The sequence below is a fragment of the Corvus hawaiiensis genome, chromosome 14 (genome assembly GCF_020740725.1).
Source record: "Corvus hawaiiensis isolate bCorHaw1 chromosome 14, bCorHaw1.pri.cur, whole genome shotgun sequence".
NCBI lineage: Eukaryota > Metazoa > Chordata > Aves > Passeriformes > Corvidae > Corvus > Corvus hawaiiensis.
The window spans coordinates 18335322-18358707 of record NC_063226.1 but is presented as its reverse complement, the minus strand read 5'-3'; the positions used below and the strand labels follow the sequence as shown (position 1 = coordinate 18358707).

The 23386-nt window shown below is 51.0% G+C and overlaps 3 protein-coding genes across 5 annotated transcripts; all 3 read left to right on the top strand.

Annotated features, from left to right (window-relative positions):
• Positions 1-714: 714 nt before the first annotated feature.
• Positions 715-13305, top strand: LOC125333241 (UAP56-interacting factor-like). Of its 3 annotated transcripts, none has more exons than XM_048319043.1 (9): positions 715-819; positions 3156-3299; positions 7069-7211; positions 8920-9044; positions 9873-9954; positions 10382-10425; positions 10507-10581; positions 11220-11331; positions 12088-13305. In XM_048319043.1, exons 1-9 carry the CDS (start codon positions 738-740, stop codon positions 12181-12183), a joined length of 903 nt encoding a protein of 300 aa, XP_048175000.1. In that variant the 5' UTR covers positions 715-737; the 3' UTR covers positions 12184-13305. The 3 variants fall into 3 exon arrangements, with proteins under 3 accessions (XP_048175000.1, XP_048174999.1, XP_048174998.1); XM_048319042.1 differs by having other exon boundaries at positions 9870-9954; XM_048319041.1 differs by having other exon boundaries at positions 9870-9954; positions 11220-12276.
• Positions 13306-16368: 3063 nt separating this feature from the next.
• Positions 16369-18609, top strand: LOC125333215 (leucine-rich repeat and calponin homology domain-containing protein 2-like). Its single transcript, XM_048318987.1, has 2 exons — positions 16369-16685; positions 17738-18609. The coding sequence occupies exons 1-2, from the start codon at positions 16400-16402 to the stop codon at positions 17863-17865; spliced, it is 414 nt and encodes a 137-aa protein (XP_048174944.1). The 5' UTR covers positions 16369-16399; the 3' UTR covers positions 17866-18609.
• On the top strand, positions 18381-23197 carry LOC125333371 (serine/threonine-protein kinase PAK 3-like). Its single transcript, XM_048319235.1, has 8 exons — positions 18381-18729; positions 18983-19035; positions 19910-20019; positions 20779-20891; positions 21288-21386; positions 21811-22007; positions 22321-22434; positions 22913-23197. Exons 1-7 carry the CDS (start codon positions 18381-18383, stop codon positions 22420-22422), a joined length of 1023 nt encoding a protein of 340 aa, XP_048175192.1. The 3' UTR covers positions 22423-22434; positions 22913-23197.
• Positions 23198-23386: the final 189 nt, after the last annotated feature.

The following is a 23386-nucleotide window of genomic DNA, read 5'->3' as shown; positions in this document are numbered from 1 at the left end:
CCTCACTTGATGCATGGCAGCCCTTTGGAAGATATAGTTCTCCCATCTCTTTTTTATTTTCTTCACTCGTCTTTAGAAGTAGAGGAAGATGGTTTAGCTCACATTTTGTATTCAAACTGTAGAATAGTTTCGGTGCCATAACCAATGTGACACAGAGACTGAAAGATCTGACGAACCTGAGTTCTGTGAGTTCGGGATGCTGCCCTAACACTAATCCCAAATGAGGTGCTTCCTCCGCAAGGGGCTCACAAATACGAGAACAGACTTCACGCACGAATATGAGCCAAGAGTATCTCTGTTTGCAGAGTTGCCTTGTTTTTCTGGTTCAGAAATGACTGCTGGGTTGTTAAGATACATCTGCTGCCGGCATAAACTCCAGAGGAAGAGGATGCAGGGGGAGAAGAGGAAGAGTGTCAGCCCAGAGCCTGGAGAACGCTGCTTAAGGCAGAGAAGGATAGAGGGGAGGTGCTGATGGAAAGGACCGCCGGGGAGGGTGCGGAGGGCAGGGAGCCAGGGCAGGGCTGAGCGCAGGCGGGGGAGCAGCGCTGCCTGTGGGCGACGCAGGGGCCGCTGAGTGCGGGGAGAAGGGAGCCGGGCACAGGGAGCCGGGCACAGGGAGCCGGGCACGAGGGGCCGGGGCAGCCGGGGCGAGGGCCGGGGCAGCCGGGGCGGGCGGGGGCCGGTGCGGGGCCGGCACATTCCGGGCAGGCGCAGTGAGCGCACAGCGCTGCGGGCCCATGGAGGCGGCGGGGCCGCAGCCCGTGCCGGGCCCCGCGGCGGGGCCGCAGCCGGCGGCCGAGGAGATCGACATGTCCCTCGGTAGGTGCGGGGCGCTGCCGGGCGGCGGGGCCGGGCCGGGCCCCGCGGGGGCTCCGTGCGGCGAAGGGAGCCGGGGTGGGTGTGCGCGGGATGGGCCGGGCCGGGCCGGGCAAAGGCCGTGCGGTGGCCCCGCCGTGCGGGTGGCCCTGTCCGGGTGGCAGCGGCCAGCAGCGGCGGAGGAGGAGGTGTGTGCGGGGCCCCGGCCTCGGCGCTGGGCTGGCAGCAGCCCGGAGCTCACGGGAGAGCGGCCCGGGGGGGCTCACGCAAACCAGCCCCCTGGACATGGGAAGGGGAGCCACGGCCTCGCCGTGCTGCTATTTATAGCAGCTTGCTCCGATGTTCGCCATTCCTTTGGCACTGGGAATGTGGAGTGTGCATAAACAACCAGCAACCGCCCTGTCATGAGCTCCCGAGGCCTGGATTCTGACGCATGGACGAGAGATCTTGGTGGATTATCGTGTTGGCGTCTCTGCTGTGAAAGGAAAGTCCAGCAGCACCTTTTATTATTGGGTCAGCTTCCTAACTGAAACCTTGTGTCATTTCTTTCCAGCAAAGAGCCATCTGTCAGGAACAGCAGGACATTTTCCGCTGCAAACTCAAATTGATCCCTTGGCTGATGCACCTTTATTTTAATATGTCTATGAGGAGCTATATCCGCAACAGCAGATCCCTCATTTTTTATTTATTTTTCTCTCATAGTATTGCACACCCTTTTTCTCTTTGCTGATGTGGGATGCTCCCTTTGCTTTTGCTCTCCCTTAGAGTTTCTCTCGATCACCTCCTGTGGTCCCACTCCATATTCTATCCAGAATACACCTTACTCAGGGTAGAAGAGAGAATTGGAAAACAAGAGCCCGTTGGTGAAGAACTTTTTCCATCAGGTGGTTTTTCTATGCTTTCAGATATATTTGTGCCTTACATGAGTTAGCAGTCACAAAAAAACTGCAGGAGTTGCTCTAAAGCTGCCCTGATAGATTTAATTCTGCCTTGAGGGCGTAGGTGTACCATAAGTGACCTCTCAGAATCCCCTTGCAGCCTTGTGTAGAAGTCCATTACATCGCTCTGTTAATCCCATCATGTTTATGGGCAGAAAAGAAGGGTAACAACTCATACCCAAACAAAAAAGACATTGAAAAGTGGCAGATCAGGCACCTGAGCATTCAGCTCCTCTCATTTCCTCATGCTGTAGACAGCCCACCCTTGGATGCGTGCGGTCTCTTCCCTGCAGAGTGTGCAGGGATGCTTTCAAAATGCTTCACAGCATCCTGTGCTCCAAATCACACATGTCCCAAAGGCACACTTAGCTGATACCATTAGCAAATTCATCCCAAGAACATGGCCCAGCATCTCCCAGCCTATTCTTTTCCTGGCAGACTTGAAAGAGAAATCATAAAAGCAGCCTATTCTTACATCTGCTCTCGTTTCTTTTCCTTGGGCTTTGTATTCATTTGGACACAGGAGTTCTTGATGGAAAATTACAAGGGACCAGTGCTGGGGCTATGATAACTCATGGTAAGCACCCCCTGAAAGCAAATGGTACTTCTGGCCTTTGACTCCAGTGATACATTAAGGAGCTGGAGTAGCCACTGCCTGGGAAAGGGCCTGGTTTGGACACTTCATTTCTTGCTAATTTATTCAAGTTAAAAACATTCTGTCTGGAGCTTCACAGATGTGGCTTTTATTATTTGCGAAGTATTTTCTGGAAGATTTGAGGTTGGAAAATATGAATTAATGAAGAGATGTCCCTTTGCCTTTTCCATTCCTCTTCATCTGAACAGCTTGAATTAAGAAGATCCCGTTGATTGCAGACCAGCTGATTGAGAACGGAGGCGCCTGAGCTGTTTCTTGATACAGCTCTGCATCTGAAAGTACTTTGTGTGTGATCCAAGTAGCTCAACAGCTGTGACATCCTCCTCCCTTTGACCACCTTTCCTAGAGCCACTCAAGTCAGACCTTCTCAAAAAAGTTCTCTGCCCAGCACTGAGCTCCTGGTGCCTCTGCAAAAACATCTTCCCTTAGGCTTGTGGGAAGCCTGCAGGATCAGATCCCTCGGTGGATGTGGGTCTGAAATCTTTGTCCTGCCCACGGTGGGGACGTGCTGGATGGTAGCACATTTTTAAATCATTTGCTGCACTCTAATCTCCAGCTCGCAGGAGCCCGGTAAATTGATCCTATACTTTCTAAGCTAAGCTTAATCTTCCATTGTCTGTCCAGCGTAGCTCACAGAACAGCAAGCTCCGTGTTTACTGCGGACAATTGCAAGCACCCAAAGAGGGAATCACTGTGGGTGGAAAGTGCAGGTGCTATGCGTTTCTGCTCTTCTCCTTTCATTCTAGATGACATCATAAAGCTCCACAGGAAAGAGCAGACAGATGCCAGTGCCTCGGGCGACAGCAGAAGGCAGCCGGTCAAGAACAGGAGTTCAGCCTCGGGCTATGGGCGGCCCCGATATCGCGCCTGGAAGCAGAGGAATTTGCAAGGTAGATGGGCACTTGAGACACCAGAGGCCTGCCAGGCTGGAAAATGCATTTTTGTAGCAAAATCCAGCTCTTAAATCCTTCTCCTATCTCATTTCTCTGTGTGTATAAGATGTGCTCGGGCTCTGATTAGCTTTTCTCCCCGTAACAATGGAATATCAGGGCCCTTTCAGAGCATAATTCATCCATTTCTCTCCCTTCCACTCTCTCATGAATTACTAATTTAAAGTGACTTAATATCTATTCTCTATTCCCCTTGGCTTTGCATATTTTAATTATGCCTGTTCCTAATCCTCATTTTCCCAGAGCAGACTTAAATTATCCCAATTACCCCCTCAGTAACTGTATTTGATAGCTCAGTTATTGAAGCTAAATTGTCACTCTTGCCAAGCATGCTGTTTTTATGGTGAGTTTTTTTTATAATACCGAGTGATCACACCTTTGTTTTGTTCCACTGGTTTTTACCTACAAACCAAAGTTATCTGCTGCATGAAATGCCATCTCTGTGAACTTTATTTTTTTTTAATTACTGCTAAGTCACTGAAGATTCACTAAGCACTGAAATACTGCTAATCTCTGAAGATTTTAGGGATATTTTGCAGAAATATCTTTGCAGTCTTATATTGGAGTGCCAATCACACATCAGGACAGTGGGATCACTGGGAGCAATCCTGCTTGCCTCTGCTCTGCCTCCCATCCTTGTGTTCTTGGTGTCCACCACACAGTGCCTTACTGAGGATTGTTCCAGTTCAAAACAGAATGATGAAAAATGCCCGTAGTAAATTGATTTTTTTATCAAAATCCACAGGCTTTGATATTCTCTCACACTTAAGCACTGCATCCAGAGGCAAATCCAATAAAATATTTTTTACCCTATTCCTTAGATGGGAAAACTTTTCTGTTAATTTATAGAATTATTTCTGCTGGTTTTAGTATTTCACAGGTTTTCAGTGAGTCTGAATTCAGCCATGCCAAGTGCAGAGACCCACCATGCTGTGTGGTGCTGATTGTCGGTAGCAATTTGGGGAAGCTCAGCGTGACTGGGAATTTAGCCCATAATTCATCAGGGGCTCAATTCACTCCAGTCGCTGCTGAAATGCAGTCCCTTCTGGGCTGAGATGTGATAACCATTATCAAAATGATGATCTGAGAAGCCCAGCACTGTAATGACATAGGAGGGGGAAGGGTATTACGCTGATTAAACCAGCAAGCAAAGTGCTGTTAATCCCTCTTGGAATATGGCTTAAACCATCTCCCTAGTGGGGGAAAGATGATTTTTAATGACTAGAAATTTGAATTTCAAATCTCCTTGAAAAAAAGAGTCTTGTCAGACACGGGAGCTTGTGCCCAGAGTGGACTGGCTGAGCAGAGATGCCTTTTGGCCATCCCAGGTGTGCTCAGCACCAGGCTCTGAGCGTGCACCCAAACATGGGATGTGTGTGGGGGGAGGTTTCTTCCCCAGCTGCTGACGCTGTGGGGTTTTACTGAAATGTTCTTACATTATTAACTATCTGCCAGACCTTTTGCAGAGATGAAGCCTCCCATGTGTCACACTTCAGGACACACATGACAGAGCGAGGCCTTGGTCCCCAGCTGGTGTAATGGGGTCCCCCTTGGAAGCTGCTGGCTCTGTCATGTGTTATTTGTGCTGGGTGAGCCGTGCCTGAGTGCACTGCTGAGCACAGGCTCCCTAATAGGAACAGACTGACAGGGGTACGATTTTCTAGTCAGGGCTGCCTTCCGCAGCACTCCCTCCCATTGCCCTGATGGAATATTCAGGAAAGGCAGCTGAGCTCAGTCTCTTGTCCTCTCCAGGGTGTAGGAGAGCTGTGCAGCAAGGCTTGGTGGCCAGCAGGAGAGCAGCCCAGCAAATAGGCAAGAGATAGGGACGGGTGCAGGGTGGGGGTTGAAGAGAAACAAGGCTGGGCAAAAACAAACTGGGGGAATAGAAGCAGGAGAAAAAAATCAAAGGGCCATTAAATACAGCAAGTCCACACCTGGTCAAAAAGAAACAGTTTGCCAAAATGGAATGTTTGCCAAGAGAGGAACGTTTACACATCTGCACTTCTGCATTGAGAGGGCATTGTTTGCAAAGGAAATAACAACTGGCCCCTGAGCTTGTGAACTGCATTGCATTTTTGTGTGTGTTCCCAACCAGCACCTCTGGCCATAGGGCACGAAGCATGGTGTTTGGGATCTACTTCCCACGGCCCTGCCCTGGTGCCCTTTTGTTTTAGAGCCAGAGCAGCTCAAATCATCTTCACACATGTTCCAGTGTAAGCAGCTCAGGCTGGTGCTGGCTGGTGTTACACCCTGAGGCTGGAGCCTTCATTCATTATGGCAGTGCTGGCCCCTCACTGTGATGTCACTGCTGCCTCAGAACACTTCATTTCCAACTGCTGCGAGTCAGTATAAATTGCTGTCACGTAACAGTCGATGGGACAAGATCAATACATGCAGCTCACTGCTCTGTGGTTTGTGTCAATGAGGTTCTGCTGTGAGATCCAGGGTTTGGGTGCACTCTCTGGCCTGTGCCATGCACAGCTTTGGGCCTGACTTACACAACCCCAAGATGTGTGCACATCTCACTGGTGTAGCAGCTGTTGGGGGGAGTGGGCCGAAAACAGAGGGGCTGTATGCTCAAGTGACCTCGCAGCTGGGGATAGCAAAGTCTGAAGTAGCAGTGAAGAAAAATACACATCTACTGCTGTTTACCCTCTGTGTGCATTGAGAAGTAGAACATCTGCTTATAGATGATGGAGGTGTTTGGTAGACTTGGGGGCATCCTACTGGACATGCTTGAGCTCCCTGCCTTGGTACAGAGATCAGAACACAGCGTGGTTGTAACTCTGTGCAGGCTCCAAACCCTTGATAAACTGGTGTGAATGGCAGCTTGGGGATTGTCCAGCACTGGGCCAAGCTTAGTGGTGCCCAAGTGGCTCTGCTTAGGTGTTGCTTCAGGGATCTGCTGGTTTGTGAAGTAAAAAATAAATTCCCTCCTGGCATTCCAGCTGTGAGTTTGTGGTTGTTGTTGTGCCTGTATCAGCTCATACAGTGACTCAGAAACTTTCTGTCTCATTACAGCTACAGAATTTTATTATGTGGAGTAATTAGGTTTGGAAGCACTGTGCCTCAGTCTGACAGGGCTTTCCTCTTGCTCAACACTTCAGCACTCTTCAAAATCATCAGCAGGCTTAGGGGAAAAGGTTAAATGCAAGAGGGACTGCGGGTGTGCGTGTATCATAAAAAGCCAGCAGGAGGTGTCCCCTCCAATATGGGAAGTAATGGTATGTCAAGCTCAAAGAAAATGAAAGTATATATATATAAATAAAATTTATGCTATAATGTGGGCACTCAGAGCTATTTCAGGGCACTGTGGGGTTGGCTTTGGGATGCTCAAATCACTTGTGTATCTGTATCAAAAGGCTTTTTCTGTGTCATAGTTAATTCATAGCAATGTGAGCTCTGACAACAGATTGGCAGGTCTCCTGATGTGGGTGTTCCTGCCTTTACAAGGAATCAGAATTGTGAAAAGCTTTTCTGTTCTGTATTCTCTCACATCAAATAATGTGTATGTCAGTCCTACATACAGTAAGAATGCCAGAGAGACATTGGAAAAATTGATTATTTAATATGAATGAGCATGACTCTTGCACCACTATTTGTGTAGATACTCCTGTATCACATCGAGTTAACCTTGTAATCTATTTACAAAGCTGTAGTCATGAATTGAATTTTGAAGGATGCTAAAATAAGAGGGCTTTTTTTGTAGGACCTAACCGTTTCAGAAGAGGGTTTGGACAGCAGCAGTTCAATCGGAGACAGTTCAGGAATACCTTGCCTGGTCGCAAGAGAAGAGCAGCTGCTGCATTCGATGGAGTGAGCCCTTTAAATCGCCAGACATCGGCTCAGGAGGTAGGGGAATAAGGAAGGTACGGCTTCTCCCAAATGTCATGTAGAAATCTGCTCGATTTTATGATCCTGGATCACCCCAAAGAACAATCTACATAAAAAGCACCATCCTTTATACGCCTGTGCACAGCATTTGTATGCATAGGTGAGTACAGACATACATGCATATGGAATAGCAATTTTCCAGTTGGTTTTATAAAGCTTCTGACTTAGCATAATTTTACTGATCAGTTCCCATGGGTTTTGCAAAAAAAGACTTTTTAAGAATTGGTCTTAAAAGGTTTAAAAATACTTCCATAAAAATTAATTCCACAGCATCTCATTATTATCATTTAGAGGAGGTGTGTTAAGATTCTTTGTTATTTGTTGTCCACCCAGAGCATTTTCCAAGTTCCTGTGAAGTCAGAGGACAGACTTGGTGACTTGTCAGGTGGCTCTGGTTCAGAGACATACTTTCCACCAGAGACACTGATTCCCAGTACTGACAGATAGTGTGAGAGTCAGCTGGGTTTTCCTGCACTGATGAAAATCCACTCAGTTAGGAGGTCACAGATGCTCAGTAAGCTTTTAAAAAAAATGCAAGTGCTGAGCAGGGTGGCATTTAGTGGATGTGTTGTAGGGGTATAAATAAGAACGCCCTAAACTGAGCATGCATGTGCAAGGAGTGAGGTTATTCCCGAAGATAAAGACCAGGATGACTCAAATATTGAGCGTGGCTGGTATTTACAGAAAGTAATAAGCAGTTGCTAGGAGGTATAATTCTACAGTAGCTTCCACTTGGCAGAAATAAACCAAGGGGGAAGAATATGGAAACACACCTCGGTTAGAGGGTAGTAACAGTGCTGGTAGTTGTCCCACAGAAATAAACAGGCTGAAGCCTGGGGCAGTTTGTGTTGGAACTGCAGGAGAGACGCTGCTGAGGGGTCTTCTGGTGTGTTTCGTGCTTCAGGGTGTGGTCCAGGCAATATAGGTGTCCAGACAAGAAAGAGCTGATGACCAGAAGGAAAGCTGAGTGTTGTAATGCTAGGTTTGGTTTAGCAGGCTGCAGCTCTCCTGAGAGCTCAGCAGGGCTGCTTAGGGCAGTGTGACCATGTCGCCATCCCGTAGCCCATTCCGGACGGCTCCGCGGTTTTGCTCTGGTCAGCCATCAGCGTTACAGCCAGTGATGGTGAAGGAGGAGAGAAGGGTCTCTCCATGAGGGTTTAAGAGGATCTTTTAATGGTTACAGCTTGTCCCAGTGACCCTCAGAGGCAGAGAGACCTCGTGATCTGGGCACAGGGGGTTTTGTCAGGGGCTTGGGGCGGTCCATGGGCAGAGTTGGGGTACAGGAACCAGTAGGGAGGACCCGAGGGAATGGCCAGGGCTAGGGGCAAGGAACAGGGAAGGAACAATGTGGGATAGGAAAAGCAATGGGTAAACAGGTCGCCACACCTGAGCAGGGCTATAATGCATGGCTTCTGCTAGATTTGCTCTCCATGAACTGATTGTTTTTTTTCTTCCTTGGTTTCTGCAGCATTAGAATGAAACATTCTTCCTGGCGCTTGTAGTTCCATGTCCAGGAACCAAGGCCCACACCCTGACTGTTGACAGCAGTGTCAGCAGCAGTCAGTGCAGAGCAGGATGTTGTGTGCTGTCCCTTGTCCTCACTCCCTGTTCTTGTACCGAGACTGTGGCACAGGTGACAACTGCTGAGGTCTCACTGCTCTTTCAGGGCAACAAGAAGAGCAATGCTTTTGCCAAAAGCGGCAGTGGGCAACAGGAGGAACAGCCACAGCCATCTCCAGGCCCCAAGAGATTCAGAGCAGATCCTTCCAGCATCCGCACCCCAGGAAGAAGGTAAAATCTTTGGTAGCTCTGGGTTACTTTGGTTTTCAGTGATTCCCTGCAGTGAGTGCAGCTCATGGGGTTCTGCTCTCCATACGTGCCAGCTGGGCATGTGCTTGTGCAATATGAGAAAAATACCCCCGGTATGTTAGGAAAGCACCTGGAAAGAAAACAACCTCATGCTCGTAGTTAATAATGCTGATATTAATCTGTTGTTTTATTTCAGGAAGCACAGAAAATGTGACCTTTGTATTTTTATTAAACTTTGTCGCTTTGGGAAACACTTTGAAGGGCAAAATAGCATTTATTTTCATAAAGGCAGGAAATAGAGATTCCAGCCATAAGGGATAGGCAGAGACAGGGAGTCTGTCCTAATGAGGGGCTGCAGGAGCAGACTGTGCCCCAAGAGCTGTGAGGAAGGCAGTGTGCCAGGTGCTGGGCCCTGTCTTGGTGCCTGTCTCATCAAGATCATTATGTTCTCTGAGCTCAAAAGGAACCTCCTTGCAATCCTTTCTCTGCTCTGAGCAGAACAGGGACTGAATAACATTGAGAGGTCCTTCTTGACCTGATTTTTTCTCTGTGATTTTCCTCCCATGTTTTTTTTGCTTTTAATGAGCAAAGTTCAGAACACACAAGCTGTTGTCTCATTTGAGCAGAAAATCAAGTTCCTCTGAAACCCTTTGCTGGCAGAAAAACCTGTTGGGCTGAACTCGGTAACACACCGCCTCATTTGCCTCTTACTCTGCTTTTTAAGACCACCTCGGGTTAGGTATTTTGGCATTAAACATTAGAGAGACCTGGCATCATCTTCACCTCTGTCATTCTCTCCTTTACCAGCAGGCCTTTCCTGCTGAACAGGGGACCAGCATTCCAGCAGAAGCGGGTGCAGCCGTGGTTCTCCAAAGCCCGCTTCCAGAGAGGGGTCAGTATTGAGACATTTCTTCTGCAGTCTGCTGGTAGTGACAAACCTTCCAATTTTACCAGCCTTTGTTGTAGCTTTGCTTCCAAAAGTAGCTGGGGGAGGGAGGTGGATGACCTGAACGCTGCATGTGTTGGTAGGAAAGGAAAGCATTTGCAGGCAACTTTTAATGCAGCTTGGTATTCTGGCAGCTGGGAAGTAAATCCTGGGAGGGTGATAAAAATAAACCTTGCAGTTTATAGAGCAGCACAAGCAGGGCAAGGTAAAGCCATCCCATACACATCACTGCCAGTGGGAAACCCCAAATTAGCACATTTCTTAACAACTTGCGAGGAAGGAGCTCTTCAGATACGCCAAACAAAATCCTGGAAAAATCATTGTTTCTGAGAGCTAATTCTTTTAAGTAATTGTTTTTAAATATATCTTACAGCAGATGGATTCTCAAGGAGAAGGGAAACCGCCAAGGATGAGAAGGTAATTGGTGAACAAAGGCACAATGCAAATATGACGTGCTCTTTCACGCTTGAAGCTGGATGAATCTCCCTGTCTTGGCAGGTGGCAAGTGAAACCCAGCCCGGGAGCAATTCTGACGGTTTCTGTGGTTAATCCCCAGGCAGGCCAGACCAGCTCGTAAGTAAATGAGGTGATTTGTTAGGGTGGGAGCCCTACAAAAGCCATCGAAAATCCCTTTAGCATTATTGCAGCATCACTTCCATAATGAGTGTGCAATGAATGGTTCAGATCCAAAATGGTTAGCAAATGATGTCTGGTTCCTTTCCCAGCATATCAAAAGGAGATAAAAATCTCCTGTATTTACCTCTAATTACGTGGTAATCTGTAATTAACGTGCCCTTGTTTGTTATGCAGAGTGAGTAGAAATGGAAGCACCATTGTGGGAGGAGGTGGCAGGCTGGTTGTGCTGGTTGTGGGGTGTTGGGAGAAACAGTGTGCCCCAAAGGGGCTCAGAGGCTGGAAAGGGGCAGCTGCAGGACCTGGCACCCACGTGGGGGCAGAGAGAAGGATGGGTGAGGGCACTGTGCATGTTCTGGGTGCCAAGAGCACCCCTCAATAGCCTGGATGTGACAGTCCCCAGTGCTGGAACTCTGCCTGCACGGCTGCTCTCCTGGCTGCCTTTTGACTCTGCCAGGGGTCAGACACGCCATAGGATGGATGGTGTGGGTGTCTTCTTGACTCCGCACTGGTTTGGAGAGGGTGGGAAGTGAGCTGCCTTAGCATCCTGAGTGACTGCAGCTGTGTGCTTTTCCCAGGCCTGGATCCAAGCGCCCATTCCTGCGAAGCCAGAGACCCCCGGCACGGGTGGCCAAGCCCCAGCCCAAAGGGGTGCTGCTGAGATTCAACTTCCGCGCGATGGGCAACCAGGTAGAGGATTGTCGACGAGACAGGAGGCTCCTGGCTCCCTGCAGCAGCCCTGCCACTGAGCTGTTAACGTCACACTCAGGTTTCTGGGGCTGCCAGCTGGGTTTATCTAACAGAACCTGGGAGGAAAGTCTCGTAGCTGTGTTGGCCAGGTTGCTCACAAAGCTGAAGGCACTTGAGAAGACTGTTCAGCAACTACAGACTCAGCCCAGTTTTCCCCACTCTGATGGCCTGTCTTGGCCTGTCCATGTGCTTGCTTGGAGCAGGGAGATCCTGCTGATGAGTAGTCTTGGCGAGAGGGGACTGTTTCACTGTCAGTGCTTCCCATTCCTCAGAGACACACGGCACTTCTGGGCTTTGCTCGCTCTTTGCTTTGGTGCCCTTCTTGGTGTCATATTTTACACTGAAGTATGGTCCAAGAGCCCTGGGGCAGCTGAGAAATCCTGCTCCACCTTCTTCATTGCCGGCGTTTCTTGTCTGGACAGTTTGGTTTTACTTGATGCCTTGTGCTCAAATGCCATCTGCTTGCTCCTGTTCTTGCCGAGGATGCCCTGTGTCTTGGGGCTGGGAGCTGCTTGGAGGTTTTCCAGCCGCACACAGTCTGTCGAGCTCCCTGTCTCTGTGTGCTGAGTGATTTAATTGACTAACCAGCTGTGAAACACCAGCCTGACTGATGGGCTCTAATCAATACCCTGCTACAGGTTTGGCTGTGCTTTGCCACAAGACAAGGGACTGACTCGCTCTCGCTTTCCCCTGCAGACCAGCCTGACGCTGGATGAGAGGTTCTCTGGTCTGAGGAATAAGAGGCGCTTTACAGCGGCCAGGAGCGCCGGACGGACGGTCACCATGCCTTAGCACCGCGTGCTCGTCACAGGGACTGCCTGGAACAGTCCAGGCTCCATCACTAGGGCTCAATAAAAGTCGCTAGATTCCCTTCGAGATAGCTGATTTGGCAATGTGCTGTCTCCTTCCTTATACACAGAGTGAATGAGTGATTGAGGGCAGGGATGAGGCAGGATGAGAGTTTGGGCCAGAGCACAGGGCAGGTGGGACATGGGCAGGGCGGTGGACAGGGATGAGTGGAGATGAATTTGCTGGGAAGCTGTAGGGCTGGCACAAGCCCAGTCCTCTGGCCAGGGCACCCTATGCTGACCAGGGTGACTCCTGCAAGTGGGAGGGTGTACCATGGAGCCTTCCCTACATTGTCCTGTTGGGTGGGACAGGGTTGAGGATGCTGTGCCTGCCCACATGAGAGACACAGGGAAGCAGGGATGCTCCACCTGCCCACAATCCCCAGCATCCACCTAATTGCCCAGCTTGTGCTTGCAGGCATCCCTGCCCAGACGTTTGCAGTGTTAAGACCCCTCCACCCTGAAAACATGTTGCTTTTCCCTGACAGTCAGGCCCGAGCACCTTGCATTTCTCTGTGGATTGCTGTGTTGTTCTGACTGCTGCTGCTGGCCCAGCTGTGGGGACGGGGTGAGACGTGCCATGCCGTGCTGCTGGAGTGACTGTCCTCAGCACAGAGCACAGACAGGCTGCCCCAGCCCAGATCACATTTTCCAGTGCTGAGTAGTTCTACATTAGGGTTTTTGTAGTTGCAGCTCCACCCATGCTCAAAGCAGCAGCATAATCAAACTAGCAGCAGCACTCTGATGAACATTGGCTGAGATGTTAATGAGCTGGGTTTAGACAGTTGTTAATGAAGCCCTGCATCAACCCTGAGTAACTGCTCCATTCTCCAGCCACTGCTGGAACCCAACACTGAACATGCTGGACACAGCCTGTTATTGGGCTCTAAGCTGTACTTAAAAAAGGAAATATTTGATAGACTGCTTTACATTTTACACCGAGCATCTTTAACAAGAGACTGGACTTGGCATTGATTTTACAGGAATGTGTGAAATGTTGTTAGTTGACGAAGCCGTGATGTATGAGTCCAGTGCACTGAATAAAAACCTAACTTGTCAAATGTCACCTCTGATTATTTCCTTTCCTTCAACAGCCGTTTGGTGCAAGTTCAGCTTCTCAGCCTGACACTGCATGGGCTGGTGCTTTGAGGGAAACGGGGTCCCCACTGGTGCCCACCTGCAGGCAGTTTACTGCTTTAAAAGCTGCCTCCAAAGCAGTGTGAGGTTTTCAATAGGTATTTCGTAAAATCATTGCTGTGAGCTCTTTTGCCTTGAATGTTATTGGCAAAATTATCAGAGCAGTCCTGGCTCCAAGTATGTTCAAAATTAAACAAATGCACCCCAACGCCCAGGTTAACGAACTCTGGAGGAGACGTCACCCCTTTATGCAAATAATCTATATGTCATGGAAAGTTGAAAAGTTGAACAAGAAACACTGTCACAAATGGCAGTGTCCCTGATTTCAGTTGCCTCCTGACTATAAATATGGACAGAAGATGGCAGACTTGCTAGGAAAACCTGAGCACTTCTTCAGTCAGGTTGCAAAGGGATGGAGCCCTTCAATCCTGAAAGAACAGCTGAGTGTGCACCCTGATTCTATTCTCCACAGAAATGTTTTTTAGCAATCTGTACCTTACAATCTTTTAACCATTCCTTAAATTAAAGGCTGAGGTGATAAAAACTGCTTTTTTTTCCTAGCTTGATTCCCTTGCAGTGCTGGGTGACTTTTTATGTACAGGAGATAAAACAGGCTTTGCAACGAATTCACAAGTAGCCAAAATGCGTAACCATCACACTAAAAACATACTGGGAGAGGCCACAGTATGAGCTCACCCCAACAGGCATAAAATCCCCCTTTCTGCTACAGTACTAAAATACCCACAGAATAATTGTCTCTAACAGAATTATCCCTGCTGTGGTACACAGGGTGAGCTGCTGCACAGGGCTTGGCTGTCCTTTGGGGGAGGGTGTTTGTGTGCTCAGCTGCTTCCTGAGCCATTGCCAGGGGCACAGGTGGCCTGTGTTCATCCAGGGTCTGACAGTTCCCGTGCAGTGTCCTGTGCTGGACAGGTGGCCCAGCAGTTCCCCACCTGGGGAGTGGCAGCAGCTGGCTTTGGCCGAGCTCCCTGCCAGGATGGCTGCACACAGGCTGGGGCCACTGTGAACGGGCAGATCTGTCACCTGGAAAACTTCTACTGCTTCAGGCCAGGCAATGTCACGTTCAGAGTAACATCTCAGATGGTGTCTGAGAAGTTTAAAAATGTAGAATCAACTGCACAGGGTTAGAAGAAAGTCCCCCATAGTGCATCCCAGGGGAGGGGAGACACCAGCACAAGTGTGTGGTCCTGCTTGGTCACTGCACTGAACCCACAGTACCACTGATCTGTGTCTTCAGTATTTTACAGCACTTGGTGGAGGATTCTTCTACTATTGCTTTTTGCTTTCTATTTGTCTGTGATTCCAAAGGGCAGTATTATGAGTTTTCAGGGCAAGAGCAGAAGCTCTGGCCCAGCCAGACTGATTGGTAGATATTCATCTGTAAGCTTGAATCCCACAGTCCCCACAAGGATCCACAGCTGAGGTCAGAGGAAGCAGCCAGCCACAGGATTTGCAGGGGACAAAGGGACCCCTTTTTCCCTACACCTGCATGTTGCACACAGACCTCTTTGCTGGAAGGGCAGTCTGTGTGCCAGGACAGGGTGATCCCCAAATCCAGGCAGCGCTGCAGCTCAGGACTGAAGCCTTCACTCTTCAGTACCTTCTCAGGGATCCTGGCTCAGTCCGTTCTGCTGAATTTCCCCCAGACATCACGCACAAAGTATTTCAGGTCTGATCCTTTTGTGATCAATAATGGCTCAGCTATCTCCCAGTGATATGTTGCTGACTGAAGGCCAGTGTGTTCCATACAAACGGAATTTCCCTTAGATCCCCAAATTAAGCATGACATATGGATGCAAAAAACAAATAAACAAAAAACCAGCCCAAACCAATTGAAGAATGCAAGGATCTTCATGAGGTTCAAGGCTTAAAAGCAGATTCTGCTTATCAAACACAGAGCAATTGCATTAAAATGTGGTTCTATGAGGCTTTCTTTAGCACCTCCTAATCACAGCTCCAGAGGCATTTTTGGAAAGTAAATATGCAGCACCTAACAAGAACTGATTACATGGTAAGAGAGGCAATTATCCATCCATAGAGTATCCCAGCAGTCGTGTAGCATTTTATTCAGGTAACTGGGCCCCGGACCTTGCAAGCGGCTTCTGATTTATGTCTCCCCACTGCCCTTTCGCACTCTGAGCCACGGGCATTCGTGCCTTTGGGGCTTTTGTGTGAGCGTTCCTTGACCCATTTCAGGGTGAGCCGCTCGCTCGTCTTCCCTTTGTTCTGCCACGGCCGATTCCTGGGTGCTTTTTCTCGCTGCCACACGCGGGGATCCGCAGTCCGGCTCTGCCGGTGCCGGGTTTGCAAGGCAGAGGCCGTGGCGGCTCCGATGCTCCCGGCGCAGGAGCGCTTCGGGCCTGAGGAGCGGGCGCTGCTCTGCGCTGCCGGGGCAGATGCGAGCGCAGCTGCGAGCGGAGCCTGAGGGCAGCGGACGGAGCCGACGGGCCCCGCGGCCGGGCAGGGCCGCGCTCCCAGCGGCGCCGGGGCTGCCGAGGCGATCTCTGCGCGTTCCTTCGGCTCCGCAGGGCTCCCCGCAGCCGCGCCCTCCCGAACGGCGCCCCCCGCGCCCGCTCCCGTCCCGGCTGCGGGACCGCCCCTCCCGGGCTCCCCCGGCTCCCGGGATGCCCCCGTTGCCAAGAGGGTCGCGATCCCGGTCCCGGTCCCGGTCCCGATCCCGACCCCGACCCCGACCCCGTTCCCGGTCCCGATCCCGATCCCGATCCCGATCCCGATCCCGGCCCCTCAGCCCCGGCCCCTCACCCCGGCCCCACAGCCCCGGCAGCGCCCCCTAGCGGCACAGGAGCCCTCGGGCACACACGGGCGCACGCCCCCTGAGGAAGCCCCGCCCCGCCGGCACCGCCTGCGCCGCGGATTGGTTGTGGCGGCCGAGGGGCGGTGCGAAGCCCCGCCCCGTCCCGCGGCGCCCCCTGCGGGCCCCGCGGCGCCTGCGCAGCGGCGGCGGGGCGGCCCCGGCCGTTGTTGTGGAGGGGCCGGTCAAGATGGCGGCCGGGCAGGGGGGCGGCGGCGGCAACAACGGGACCGGCAGCGGGAGCGGGACGGCGCCCGGGAGCGGAGCGGCGGGGCTCGGGATCCCCGCGCACCTGACCCTCTCCTTCTCGTCCGGGCCGCACTGGGGCGCGGCAGCTCTGCCGCAGTCGCACACGGTGCGCAGCCTGGAGCGGGCCCTGGAGGAGGCGGGCAGCTCGGGCATCCTGTGCCTGAGCGGGAGGAAGCTGCGCGACTTCCCCGGCAGCGGCTGCGACCTGAGCGACACCACGCAAGCAGGTGAGTGGGCCCCGGCCGTGGCCGGGCCGGGGCTGCGGGCGTCCTGCGGGGCCGCTGCGGGCCCGGCGGTGAGGGCGGGGGGCGCGTTGCCGCTGTGGCGGGCGCTGGGGCCGGGCGGTGGCGGGTGCGGGGCCCTGGTGCGGGGCTGCAGCGGAGGGGTCCCCGTGGTGACACGGGAGGGCTGTGGGGGCAGTGGAGGGGGTGTCACGGGAGCGGCCGCTCTGGGTGAGCAGCGGGGGCCCCGCTGTGTGAGGGCAGTGGAGGAGAGCGGGGAGGCTCCGCGTTCGGGGGGGTTCTCCGTGCAGGACAGGGCCTGGAGGATGTGGGGGTGCAGTGTCGGGGCTGCCCTGCTGGGCGCCCTGAGGGCCGGTTGTGCCGCGTGGGTGTGGGGCGAGCGGCCGTGCAGGTGTGGGCTGAGAGCGGGGCACGCTGAGCCTCGTGTGTGCGAGCGGAGCGGGGCTCCCGGAGGTGCCAGGGGAGGTGGGGGGCGAGCGGCTGTGTGTGAGCGTGTGCGAAAGCACAGGGGTGTGTGTGAGTGTGGAAGGGCACAGGGCTGTGTGTATTTGTGTGTGCGAGGGCACAGGGCTGTGTGCGAGTGTGGAAGGGCACAGGGCTGTGTGTATTTGTGTGTGTGAGGGCACAGGGGTGTGTGCGAGTGTGGAAGGGCACAGGGCTGTGTGTATTTGTGTGTGCGAGGGCACAGGGGTGTGTGCGAGTGTGGAAGGGCACAGGGCTGTGTGTATTTGTGTGTGCGAGGGCACAGGGGTGTGTGCGAGTGTGGAAGGGCACAGGGCTCTGTGTTTGTCGGTGGTTGCGGGGGCACATGGCTGTGCGTGTCCGAGCTCACCACGGGCTGAGGTGCTCGGTGTGTTTCGGGGTGGAGTGGTCTCTGTCCCCGTGTGTGCAGTGGCGCTTTCGATGAAAGGACTCCTGGTGGCATACTGTGAAAGCAAAACGCTCTCTCTTGGGGTTGCCTTGTTGTGTGGGATTTTCCAGCACAGGCGTTTTATTTTCCTGACAGCATCTGGTTAATTTTCCCTCTCCCATTGCAGGGCACGTCACGGGTGGCTACCGAGAAACTCCTCGTTCGGGGAGTGGAGAGGAACCTTTGGTGTCCAGAATTGTACAGCAAGTTGTGAGCTTGGCGTGTTGCCAGTTGAGTGCCAGCCTGGTGGGCTGACAGAAAGTTCCTGTCAGTGTCTTTGCAGCAGCAGAAGCTAAGGGATCCCTGGCTGTTTTCTCCTTTTCTCTTGAAGAGCTTTTGAACAGCTGCAGGAATGATTTTGCAGACAAAAGATTGCTTGCTGGTTTTAGCCGTGATGGAGTATCTAATTCACAACCATAAGTGGCAATGTCTACTCTAGCCCATTGTTAGTTTCAACATCTCAGAATGCTATTTCTCTTTAGTGCAGCTGGATGTGTAGCTGAGGATAAATAAGATAATCAGTGTAATACGACTTCCTGTCCCTCATGCTACTGTCTGTCCACAAAGCATAAAAGCTGCATTAGGGCCTCCTCTGGCTCTGTCTGTCTCCGAAGAGGAGGAAGACAAGAAGGCTGGAGAGGAGGAAGAACAAAGTGAACTTCCCTCTGTTCTTGGAGACGATTGTGAACTTCCCACAGTTCTTGAAGACGAGGGTGAATTTCCCACCATTCTGGAAGATGACAGCAAAGCTCCAGCAGCGTGGATCGAGGATGGTGAATGTTTCGCAGCGTGGAATGAGGAGTAGGAACATCCTGCGTTGTGGGAAGAACAACAGCAAAGATCTCGGAGCATGGGAAGAGGAGGGCAAACATCCAGCAGCATGGGACCAGGATGGGGAGCATCCAGTGGCGTTGGAAGAGGATGGCAAACATCATGCAGCATGGGAAGAGGAGGGACAACATCTCTCCGTGTGGGAAGAGCACCGTGAACGTCCCACTGTTTGGGAAGAGGGTGGTGAAGCTCCATCATTTTGGGAAGAGGACAGTGAACCTCTCTCTGTTGAGGCATCATGGGCTGAGCATTCTGACAGCAGCACAGCCTTACAGACAGAGGGGAGAGGTGAGTGGTGCCTGATGCAGCTGGGTACGTCTGCTCTCTGCCTTGTCTGCCAGAGCAGGCTGTTGTGTGTGTGTGTGTCTGAGCATCAGCTGTACTCAGTGTTCCTCTGCAGCTGAATGTCATAGATGTCGTTTATTGCTCTTGCCCACCTGAGTAAAAGGGGCTCACAGCCCCAGAGAGTGGAGCTGCATTTTGGCTCCGCTGCAAGGCAGGATCTCCATCTTGGAGTGACTGCCTTTCCTATTTCTTTCAGGGAACACCGTGAGCGTGGAGGAACCTGCCAAGAAATACACTGAAGTTGAGCCAGTTGGCCAAGGGTAAGTTCAAGTCAGTGACCTCTACACAAGCAGGGGCCAGGTATTTTGCTGGAAGGCAGTGGTATCTTTCAGAGCAGGACATGCTGGCTTGGTCTTATTCTCTAAAAATGTTTAATGCATCAGCTGGTGGAGACTGCCATTATTGAGGGCCAATTTATAGTCCCAGGTTAGGACAGTAACTTCAAAGGATACTGCAAGACCTAATTAAGGAGAGATCCTGCTTGGCATCAGTTTTGGGTTTTAGTCCTCCTGCAGCAGATTCATAGAAAGGGAGAGATAATTGAGAAGATGTATGTGGAAAGCAAAATGCTCTCTTGGGACTGCCTTGCTGCATGGGATTTTTCAGCACAGGCAGCAAAGCTCTCTCCTAAACTCTACAGTTGTGTTTAGGTTTGGTGTCAGTGACAGCCCATGACAGTGATCATATTAGTAATGTATGCTGTGTGTTTGCTCTGTTATGCAATCCCAAACAGCAGCAGTGGCATTTGAAATAATAACCAAACCCTTTCTCAAGTATTTTGCTCTATTTTCACAGGACTAGAATTGCTTCCTGCTTGCAAGCTATGTGAATATTAATAATAGTGGTGATAAACTGAGAAGATTGTAGGTGCAGAGAATGTTGTTAGAGTTTTGTGGGTGATGGATGAGAGACCCATTTCTCGAGGGCTTCCAAGGCCAAATGTCTTTGGCCATGTGTCCTGTAAGCAGCCCCTGAGGGGGGAACATCACTGACTGTGCTCTGGTGTCCTATCCCAGGGCACTTTGCACAGCCTGGCTCCCTCACTCCAAAAAGACTCGCTGCATGTTTGTTGTGCTCTCATGCCACAGCCTTCTCCAGTTAATGGTCTTCAATGTCCTTTTAGGTGGCCATAAAGAAAATAAATCATGAACAGCAGAACCAGGAACAAGCTGTGAATGAGATCCTGGTCCTCAAGGACAAGAAGCATCCCAACATTGTCAGCTATTTGGACAGGTGAGTGCTTCATGTATTGTCCCGTGCACTGGTCCTGAATTAATCTTTTCTGGCAGATGTAGTTTGTAGCTTGTTTAGGAAAAAGCCTGACTTGGCCACAGCTTCCTAAAACAACAGCCTGTCAGTTCACTACGTCCCTGTTGTTTTGTTGCTTTGGTTTAGTTTTTTCTTGAAGTTGACCCTATTTTCTGTGTCTTATGAGAAGTGCTGATAAAGTGTGGTAGAAATTATTTCCCTTGGCTTCTCCCCTGCTCTTTTCCCTTGCTGTGGATGCCAGGAAGACAAGGTTCTTGTTTCCAGAAACATCTATTTTGCCCATTTTTCAATTGCCTTGCCTGTTTCTGAAGGTTCTTTAGGCAAGGTTTTCCAGACAGTTGACCACTTTTGTGCTAAGTGGTGCACAACCTCCTTCTGTGCATAACTCAGAGTTGTGTTGCCTTGCTGCTGGAGTTACTGGTGGAATTGCTGAGTTAAGGTGGTGAACCAGCTGGTGGCAAGTGGTGTGGTTCCAGGCTGATCTCAGCTCCTCCTAAACTGCATTTTCACGTGCTTGCCATGTAAGGCATCTCCTTTTTCACAGGTGTCTCCTTCTCATTTAGACTGTGCAAGATTCCAAGGATGGTAGCCTACAGGAATGTCTCTCCATTTTACTCTGTGTTCATTTACAACTGACCTGGAAGCAAAACTCCCCTGCAGTCTTTTTCATAAGGTAATTTAGCTGTGCACATTCATGTCCATGCCACTGTTTTCTTCTTTCAGCTACCTTGTTGATGAAGATCTCTGGTTGGTGATGGAGTACATGGATGGAGGAACTTTCCAGGATGCTGTTAGACAGACACATGTGGCTGAAGAAGACATGGCAGCTGGCAGCTATGAGTAAGGGCTCCTGCTTGTGCTTCCCATGGCTTGGACATGATGGTCCTTTGAAAGAGATGGTGAGAACTGGAACGGCTTCATGCTCAGAGCTTTGTTTCTGTGTTGTTTTTTATGCCCTGGAGAAGAGAGAGCCTCTTAAATGAACCACCTGTCAGTATCCTTGCACTTCTGCTCTCTTCTTATACTCTTAGACTGTTGCTGTACTCTGTCTCTCTCTCTTCTGATTTTTTTTGCTGTTCTCAACTTTTCCTTGAACTCTTTTTGTCTGGAGCTGGGCTGCACTGCACTTCTTGCCTGTCAAAGCAAAGTTGCTGGTGGCAGAATTCTAAATTGTCCTTTTTTGTATATTCAGGTCATTAATTTTTACCCTCATGTTTCTTGTTCTCTATCAGTGTCTGCAAGCCCTGTATTTCCTTCATTTGAGGCAGGTGATCCAGAGAGATCTGAAAAGCTCCAACATCCTTCTGGAATGGATGGCACTGTCAAGTTGGGTAGATATCCTTGGTCAGGCACAGTGTTCCTGGGATGTGGGTGTGGGGCTGCTTCCCAGTGATGGCCAGTTCCCCAAAAGTGGTGCTGGTGAAAGTGCCTGGATCCTGCTGCCAGCTGAGGGCCCCTGCAACGTGCAGAGGAGTCTGGAGAGAAGCAGGGTGTCAAGAGTGGCTTTGCTTTGTGTATGTCCCTTCCAGAGGGGAGGGAGTTAGAATCTAAAGCTTCAAGTGAATACATAAAAGCCACTGCCTGAAACCTGAGGGTATCTTTAAGTGGCCAGTTGCATATTTCCTTGGCTACAGGCCTGAGGCCTTTTGCAGCTTCGTGCAATTCAGTGGTGCATTCTTAGACTTAGAGCTGGGAATTCTTTTGCTTGGATTTTTAATTGCCGCTGACTCTGACAGTTTTTGTTTTTGTCCTCAGCTGATTTTGGCTTCTGCACTCAGCTGACCCCTGAGCAGGATCAACAGAGCTCTGTGGTGGGCACTGCTCACTGGATGGCCCCAGAAGTTGTGAGTGGTTCTCCTTATGGCCCCAAGGTGGACATCTGGTCTTTTGGGATAGTGACCATCGAGGTGGTAGAAGGAGAACCTCCTTACTTCAAGCAAACTGTGGCCATGGTAAGAGGCAGATGTCCAAGTGTTTGCGTGGGCCTGTGTGCACAGAGTGGCTCTGCACTGGGATGAGCCGCTGGATGTTTTTGGAATTCCCAGAGGACTCACTGAAATTGGCTGTCAGGGCAAACTCGTTTGGATGTAGCTGTGGCTGCATCAGGGTTTGGGTTTTTATTGTTGGTACAGAAAAGTGATCTCTGGACAGCATCTCTGTCTGGGTGGACACTGCCTCTGGAGCCTGGGGTTTAGAACCTGGGGTGGCTCTGAGCACCTGTGGGTATGAAGAGAACTGGTGCAGTGTTGTGCTGGCTTTTCCCAGGCTCGCTGCCTGGTGCGGCAGAACGGGACCCCGCCCTGCAGGAGCCCGGGCGCCTGTCGGCTCTGCTGCGGGACTTCCTCAGTGCAGCCTGGAGCCCCATGAGGAGCACTGCTGCTCTGCCCAGGAGCTGCTGCAGGTAAATGCAGGGGAAACAGTAGCACAAGGGAGGGGTTTTCTTGGCAGGCCCCTGTCCTATAATCTGCAGTCTCGGTGCTTTTCAAATGGAGAGCAAGCAGAATCCTAGACTGGTTTGGGTTGGCAAGGGCCTTTCAAGGTCATCTGGACCAGGTGCCCTGCGATGGGCAGGGCCATCTTCAAGCAGATCAGATGGCTCAGAACCCTGCCTGACCTGACCTTAAATGATTGCAGGGGTGAGGCACCTACCACCTCTCTGGGCAACTTCTGTCAGTGTTACCCCACTCTCCTTGTAAAAAAAGTCTTCCTGATGTCTAATCTGAGTCTACTTCCCTCTCTTGAATTTAAACCACTCCTCCTTGTCCTATTGCACCAGAGCCTGTAAGGAGCTTGAGTTTGGAAAGTAATGCTTCATTTCTTTATTTTTTATTCTTTGGGCAATATCCATTTTTATCATCAGCCAAGCCTCTCTCCAGCCTGACACCTCTGATCACTGCAGCAAAGTAGTTGAGGGAGCAGCAGAGATGAAGCACTTGAGGACAGCTTTTTGTTATGCCAGTTAGGACAACTGGTTAGTTATGCTAGTTAGGAGAGCTAGTTTGTTCTGCTAGCTAAGATAGCTTGTTATGGTAGTTAGGACAGCTAGTTTTTTATGCTAGTTAGGACAACTAGTTTGTTATGTTAGCTAGGACAACTAGTTTTTTACACTCGTTTTTTGAATAAAAACTCTGTTAAACCTCAACTCCCTTGAAGTATTCCTTCCTTCTCACCCTGTGATTCAGCTGGCTGGAGCCATGTGAGGGGAGAGTGGGCCCAGCCGTGCCCAGAGCTGAGCCCTGGCAGAGCCCTGGCAGAACCCAGAGCAGCATCTGCAGAGCCAGGCTGGAAGGAGGCCCTTGCAGCCTTCTCGAGTGCATCCGACTCTTGTTTA

Coding starts and splice junctions, on each gene's coding strand:
- LOC125333241 (XM_048319041.1), top strand. CDS start 738: ATGGAGGCGGCGGGGCCGCAGCCCGTGCCGGGCCCCGCGGCGGGGCCG. Junction 820..3,155: donor GGAGATCGACATGTCCCTCG/GTAGGTGCGGGG, acceptor CTTTCATTCTAG/ATGACATCATAAAGCTCCAC. Junction 7,212..8,919: donor GCCAGACATCGGCTCAGGAG/GTAGGGGAATAA, acceptor CTGCTCTTTCAG/GGCAACAAGAAGAGCAATGC.
- LOC125333215 (XM_048318987.1), top strand. CDS start 16,400: ATGGCGGCCGGGCAGGGGGGCGGCGGCGGCAACAACGGGACCGGCAGC. Junction 16,686..17,737: donor GAGCGACACCACGCAAGCAG/GTGAGTGGGCCC, acceptor CTCCCATTGCAG/GGCACGTCACGGGTGGCTAC.
- LOC125333371 (XM_048319235.1), top strand. CDS start 18,381: ATGGTGAATGTTTCGCAGCGTGGAATGAGGAGTAGGAACATCCTGCGT. Junction 20,892..21,287: donor AGACATGGCAGCTGGCAGCT/ATGAGTAAGGGC, acceptor GTTCTCTATCAG/TGTCTGCAAGCCCTGTATTT. Junction 21,387..21,810: donor GGATGGCACTGTCAAGTTGG/GTAGATATCCTT, acceptor TTTTGTCCTCAG/CTGATTTTGGCTTCTGCACT.